This window comes from Nicotiana sylvestris, chromosome 9 (assembly GCF_000393655.2).
Source record: "Nicotiana sylvestris chromosome 9, ASM39365v2, whole genome shotgun sequence".
NCBI lineage: Eukaryota > Viridiplantae > Streptophyta > Magnoliopsida > Solanales > Solanaceae > Nicotiana > Nicotiana sylvestris.
In genome coordinates, this window is record NC_091065.1 from 97,487,908 (window position 1) to 97,495,373 (window position 7,466).

General features: G+C 36.2%; 1 protein-coding gene across 1 annotated transcript; it reads left to right on the plus strand.

Annotated features, from left to right (window-relative positions):
* The first annotated feature begins 6,663 nt into the window (after positions 1-6,663).
* Positions 6,664-7,118, plus strand: LOC138877955 (uncharacterized). Its single transcript, XM_070157601.1, has 2 exons — positions 6,664-6,840; positions 6,888-7,118. Exons 1-2 carry the CDS (start codon positions 6,664-6,666, stop codon positions 7,116-7,118), a joined length of 408 nt encoding a protein of 135 aa, XP_070013702.1.
* The last annotated feature ends 348 nt before the right edge of the window (positions 7,119-7,466 follow it).

Here is a 7,466-nt window from a genome sequence, read left to right on the forward strand (position 1 = left end):
CTATAGTATTTGTTTGGCACAAGTGGAGTATGATGTTGAGCATGATTACGCAATAACTAAAAGCATGTTGACATGTATTTGCACGTTAAGAAAGCGATAAATACAGTAGTTTTATAATTTAAAGCAACACTAAAGGAGGGAAACAAAAAAGATATGTCAGTTTTGTTTTTGTAGAAGAAAACGCTTAAAGAAATTAAACAAATAAATGCACATAGGGAGGGTACAAATTCACAAACATGGTATGAAATGGTACAAGCCTAAATATCCCCAGCAGAGTCGCCATGCTATCGCGCCCCCCTTTTTCTCGCGGAATCAGGTTCATGACATTTGGATATAGGACAACTCTTTCCTTTTGGGAAGAGGTTTGAATTTTTGGAGAGTCGCCACCTAACGATTTTAAGGTGCGTTAGGGCACCTATAGAGTTCATTTACAACTACATTTGATAACCAGAGATAGGGCAAGAGCTTGAAATTATCCTAAGGGGAAGGTGTTAGGCACCCCTCAGGATCCACTAATGTGGTTCCCGGCCAGACAGTTTTTGTGAATTTGTGCAATTAGAAAATAAACAAGTATGGCTCAAATAGTAGGGGATTTGAGTTTAAATACACAAGTGTTTGAAAACAATTAGCGAAAGGCGAAATTTTGAAAAGAATTACAATCTAAAGCATGCTTATGAATGTAAAGGGGGGTGTCCTAGGTTTGTTTGTAATATGGATCACATCAATGCAATACCCGGTATGATATTCCTCAAAAAGGGACTACACGTGGTATTAACACACCGGTCATCATATCCATATATACCCTTTCTCGTCCCGTGAAGGTAATTAAAGCGAAGGTTGGTCTCGACTCCTATTGCATGTTGTTACCCATCCCTTTCTATCAGTCCCGGAGGAATTTGGGACCCCTATCCTATAAGAGGGGGGTTCTAGGCAGACTCTCAGGTTTAAAGGCAAAATACTAAGCGACAAAAAAGATCATATAGGACCGCATTTAGGGGAAAAGACAGAAGCAAGTAGAAGGCTCAGGTATACCTCCATAAATAATGTATATAGACAGCATGACTTATACACAATTAAGGTCTGAATTTAAATGCGTAGTATCTTAGTGATAATAGCATAACCAGATTTATTACATGTCTCAGAAAAGAAGTCCAAATCAGGCTCACCTACTGATTTTAACATACTGGCAGTTAAACAAGGACAATTCCGTTTTTATTTAGGCAATTACCTAAGTCTTACCTAGGCGTAAAGTAATGTGCAGCAGCTATTCCGAGCTATTAAAAGACAGTTTGGAAATTATTTTACCCTAAGAGCATGCTGTTCTAGTTGATACGAGTGCAGAGGTTATCACCAATTATTTTAAACAGGATAATCAAATGGGAAGCTGTTTTTATCTCTTTTATAATCGGCATTTTACACTAAGTGTGAATGCAAGTGCGAATGAGATCCTAAAACATGGTATCTAAGATGCATGTATAAAACTCATGATGCAGAATTCCTAGAGCAGGATTTCTAAATGCACCTGGCAGCGTAGAACATAATTAGTAAAGTGTTAATTATTAGCAAATTTTAACACATGATTTTGTAAGGGTGCACATGCCGAAACAATAAACATGAGGCCTAAGAGCATGCTTTCTAATACATGTATGAACCCTAAGCATGATTTCTATTGCGCAATTAGGAACATAAACCAAACAACATGTTTTCTACCCTTAACAATTATAGCATGCATATCTACCCCATTCCTTTTCACTAGCCAACCCCAATACTTGTTTACAACAAGTTACTACAGACCAACATTGAAATGAATTATATAATAAAAATAAGATGTTACACTATAAGAAGCCTAATTAGGACTTCCTCTCTGAGTTATGTAATCAATCACCCCAAATGCCAAGATTGCTCCATAGCCTTTCTCATACATGGGTGTGTCAGAGTTCCTTAAGGACCTCAAGGGATCCCGGGCAGTGCTCACACCCAAATTTTCATAGTCAAGATAGAGTAGGTGCAGTGTGGAAAGGCCATCTCTTATGTGTCCAAGTTCAGAGGGAGCTCTAGGGTCCCAAGGCGAGGCTCACACAAAAGGGGCAGAACCTAGTAGTCTAAGAGTATATGTGAGAGTGCTTGACATAGATTTAAAAGAGTTGAGTTGGAAAACAGTTTTGAACACCATGTTTGAAATAAGTTTGCAAAACAACTGAAAAGTTTGCCTTAGTGAAAACCAGTTTTGAAAGTAGGAGGGAATAAGAATAACAACAACTTAGGACAAACCAACACACACAAGTCAAATTCAAAAAATGGGATCATTTCAACATTCACAAGCATATAAGTAAGGGGGTTGGGGACATATAGGTTTGAAACCACATAGATAGGGAAAACATTTGACACAACAAGCATACAGAACAACTTTGAGTCTACTAAGCAAATTAGTCTTAATAACAGATACTTAAAACATGGGGAAGAATGCAGCAGGATCATGTTGAAGACAAGGATTTTGTTGAACAAAATTTGACATACTATTAGGGCCAATAGAATGCACCAGAAGACTAAGTGACTACATGGTTATACCAGTTAAGGGAATGGGTAAGGGAACTAAGTGAACATGCTGGACAAGTATCAAAAACTAAGTAAAGTCTGATATGATGATTACACATAAGGCCAGAATTTAGACATGCTTAGTAACAGCAAAATATATGAACCAATTGAAAAACTAGTATAGTAACAAGAAAGGGTGTATAGGCATGGAACACATGAAGTTGAGTTTCAGAATTGAACTAGGAACATACCAGTTAAGGAAAACAAAGTGCAGAAAGATGAAGCAAATAGAGTTCCACAGTTCAGCCTTGGCTTTCAGCCGGCTAGACAAGCAGTAGCACAAGTAGTAGAGAAAAAGGAGAGAGTTTAAGTGTGTATGTGTGTATTCTGAACTGTGTTTGTGTGTTGAAATGTAAAATAAGAGTGTATATATAGAACTTTAGGAGTAGAACTAATAAGGTAAAGAGAATCAGAGTTCAATCAATTAAGGATCAATCAACCTATCATAGAATCAATTAACATAAGGGAGTTGGGAATAGACCCCTTAATTAAGGGTAATTGATTAACAATAATAACAAGAGAGTTTAATTAAGGCAAGAATCCAAATCATACTAAGTAAAGGATCAGTAAAATCACAAAATCATGCTGACAGATAGTTAAGGCAAGTGTGATCAATTAAAATTACAAATAAGGAAACAAATAAAGTTCATGCATACAAATCTTTAACAGAACAAACCAGGCAACCAAAATTTCAAAACATAATACTGATTTCTGGAAAGAAATATCAACTCCCATAAATAGGAAATAGGCTAAGCAAACTTCACAAAAATACAGAAATTAGCTGGAAAACAGAGGCGAACCCTAATAGAGATTAATTAGGGCAAAAAATCGTAGAATAAGGGATTTGACAAATAAAACATTTAAGTCCTAGAAATAGGGCAAAGTAATATGACTGCTAACATAGAAGGTACCCAGAATCAAGGCAAAGGTTAGAAAAAATTAAACTACCAACTAAGGTTTGAACACTCTGGTAAAAGTTAGTCACGAAGATAAAAAGGAGATTCGATTAAGTACTTAAAAGTCAGAAAACTTTTGAAAAGAAACTCGTAATGAACCCTAGTTTAAAAATTCGAAATAGTTGGTTAAAACAGGAGGTTTTTTTTTTGAAGGGAAACGCCCAGCAATACTTGAATCACCTCAGATCTAGAAAGATCTGAGAGGAATCGAACAATAGAGACTTTAGGGTTTCGTAAAATAGTAAAGATAGAGAAAGATCGGTTAAAAACTCATGGATATACTTATATCTAAGACAGATCTAATGAAAAGTGAAAAATCTCAAGGGTTAGGGTTTTAGAGAACCCAAAAATGATGAGAAAGCGTTAGATCGTTATTGGTTTTAGCCGGAAAGGCCATGGATCTTACTCGAACAACCATGAATGGCTGAAAAGTAGCATAAAGACCATGGACAGAAGTTGAACAAGATCTGGACTAGATCTCTTCGAGATCTTTCCACGAAATCACAAAAATGGGCAACCAGGAGACGTAGGAGACAAGTATATGTCTAAAACATTCATGGGAATCCATGGATTGAGTAAGGATAGAAGGGGATTAGGGCGGGTTTGGGTGGCGACGACTAGGGTTAGATTTAGTTCTCAGAGAAAATTGGATAGGAAAGGGGATTCTAGGGCGGCGGTTTGGTAAGAAATGAATTAGGTTAGGGGGTTGTTCAGGTTAAAAAAGGTAAGAGGGAATAAGGGTTGTTGATCTTAGAGATCAACGGCCAGGATTAGAATGGTAGGTGGGGTTCCGGGTTTGGGCATATGGGTCGGGTTTTAATAGAAATTGGGCAGGGAAATTGGGGTCCGATTTTGGACTTCAATTGAAAGCCAATTTGGCTATATTTTAAATAGCCATTTTTTCCCTAATTTATAAAAATAGTAATAGTTTCTGAAAACAAATTTAAAGAGCTAAAATGATATATAATACATAATTAATAATTTAAAAATACAGGGTCCGATTTTATGCGTATAAACATAATTAAATCTAAAAAGGCTAGTATTGCAATTATGTGCAATTTAGCTTTAAAAATACTAAATAAAATTGTAAAAATATGTAAAAATTACTTTAGCCATATTTTGGCATAAGTATAGAAATCCAATAGACGAATTATCAAAACAATAATTTTGAAAATAATTATTTGGGATTTTATGGATACAAAGGGAGAGAATAAATCAATTTAAACCTTTTAAAATTATGAAAAGATAATAAAATCTTTGGGCATGATTATATATGCTATTTTGAAGGTATTTTGCATATTGAAAATATATAGGAAAAAATTGGGCATCAACACTAATTCGTACAAATCTATCCCGGGATTTACGCCATGACTTTGAGGATGTGGCAGGAATCTTGCTCATCCTATTACAAACGCATAACGGCACCATCTCGAGGTTGGGTATACTTGGCCTCGATACTCATCGTGTACTTTGATCCTCGGGCCTTATAGTCTGTCATCAGGATCGAGCTTGGCCATCGAGCTCGAACTCGACTCATCCTGAACTCGGGCTTAAGGCGATGCCTCGAGCCCGTAACCATATACACACCTATTTTAAAAGAAGAATTAACTCAAATTGTCGCCCGCCCAATTACTTAAACTAAAAATAGCTTGTGGAGGTAGTATATGTGCATAATATATGTAATATATGTGTAAAATTATGTATATGGCTAGAAACAATAAATAATGAATATGAACGACTATTTTGTGTAAAGATCTCATTTTAAAATTTTGTCATTGAGGAAATGTTTTTTTGTGGATCTTCAAGGAAATGGTATGATAACTTGTGCTATTTCATATTTTGATGATTTTCAAACGTTCTCGGGGAACCGGATAGGGATAAGATGTGATTAGTTCCCTTTGGCCGTCGTACAATGAAAATTGAAAGGGAGGAAACAGGTTCTCAGGGGAATATGGCTGATTCATAGGGGAAACAATGTAAAATCTGGTTCTCATAGAAGAATATCAATTCTAAGTTTGTCATCATCAAAAAGGGAAAATTGATAAGTTATGCGTCTTTGTTTTAATGATTTGACAAACTTCATGAGAGAACCAAGTAGGGAGCCTAATACAATTTGTTTCTTAGCGTTCAGAGCAACTAATCAGATGTCTGGTTTAATTCTCAATGAAATCAGATAAGGGAACAACTGAGTGAACAGATAGGGATCAGTTCCTCCAGTCACAGTACAATTCAACTTTATAGATGTTAAAGATGTTGTACTGTACTAGCAACAGTACAACAGCACTGCTGAGGCGTGTAGTGTACTGGACACTCTATTGCATCATCTTTGATGACCTTACACGCACATATTATCAACATGAGGCAAGAGATTTCATTTACTAATACTTGCAAATCCAAAAAATCATATTCTCTCAAGTGTTATTCACCACCTCTCTCAAGAACAAAGTTGTTGCAACCTCAAGGACCATATCCAGAGATTGAAGATATCTTAAGTCCTTAGGTTTATTGAGTTTTTGTTATTTTATTCTTTATTTGTAATCCTACACTACTTTCAAGAAGTGTCTTTGTAGGACAGATTTCAACAATTATTTGGTTCAGTTTCCTGACTAAAGTTAGTCAAGATTTGTTGTTTTCTAATGGAGTTATTGCAAAGGTCTTACAATAGAGTTTATTGTAAGGGGTGAGGGATTAAAAGTTTAATTCCAAGATTGCATTAGGTTGTAATCTGAAGTTTGCTCGGCTTAGTGGAGTTGAAATCCTACTAAGGTAGGTCATGGTTTTTAATCCCTTGAGCAAGGAGTTTTTCACGTAAATATCATGTGTTTTTTTATTGACTGCATATTTACTGTGGGAACATATAGAGAACCTGGTTCCCTATACTGTTTGGTTTTACTTTCCGATTATTTACTCTAGGAACAAATAGAAAACCTAGTTCTCTGTATTGTTTGGTGGACTCCTAGTTTCTATCAATTGGTATCATAGCAGGTTCTTTCTAAAATGAAAACACCTATAAAAGATCCTCATGTCTGCTTTACCAAACTTCGAGGAAGGACAATCAACCTACAGACCACCAAGATTCGACGACCAATACTGTGGTTGGTAGAATACAAGAATGCATGACTTCATCATGGCTGAGGACTCAGAGTTGTGGTATGTAATCTATGATGGACCTTTTGTTACCATGAAAACTATTGGTGAGGGAACAGTTACAGTCCCAAAAACAAGAAAAGAGTACAACGATGCTGATAGAAAGGCTATTGAGAATAATTTTAAGGCCAAAAAGATTCTTGTTTGTGGCATTGGACCAGATGAATAAACCACATCTCAGCCTGTTAGTATGCTAAGAAGATCTGGAAAGCTCTCCAAACTGCCCATGAGGAAACTACTCAGGTTAAGCAGTCAAATATTGATATGCTTACTACTGAGTATGAGCTTTTCAAGATGAAGGAGGATGAGTCTATCAGGACATGCTTTACCTATATTATTAATGAGCTTCACTCCCTTGGAGAAGTCATTCCAAGAAACAAGCTGATCCGTAAAATACTCAGTGTGTTACCAGGTTTCTAGGAAAATAAAGTAAATGCTATCACTGAAGCCAAGGATCTGCAGAAGATGGCCATTGATGAACTCATTGGAAATATAAAAATGTATGAGATGAAGATAAAGAAAGATATTGAAAGAAGAGAGCACAAGACGGAGAAGAACCTGGTTCTCAAGGCTACCAACAACGACTCAAGTAGTGCTGAATACTACATGACGTATCTCATCGAATATTTCAAAAGATGGTTCATAGAAATGGTGGTGATTTATAGGCATATGATAGTGAAAGTGAAGGCAATAAAGGAGAAGAATATACATAAGGATCTGTCGAAACAACATTAGCAACAACAAGTGTGGCCAATATTGCCACAAAAA

Excerpts from the sequence above, each read along its gene's own strand:
- LOC138877955 (XM_070157601.1), top strand. The coding sequence starts at position 6,664 with ATGCATGACTTCATCATGGCTGAGGACTCAGAGTTGTGGTATGTAATC. Across the intron at positions 6,841-6,887 it reads TTAAGGCCAAAAAGATTCTT|TATGCTAAGAAGATCTGGAA; the intron begins GTTTGTGGCATT and ends TCAGCCTGTTAG.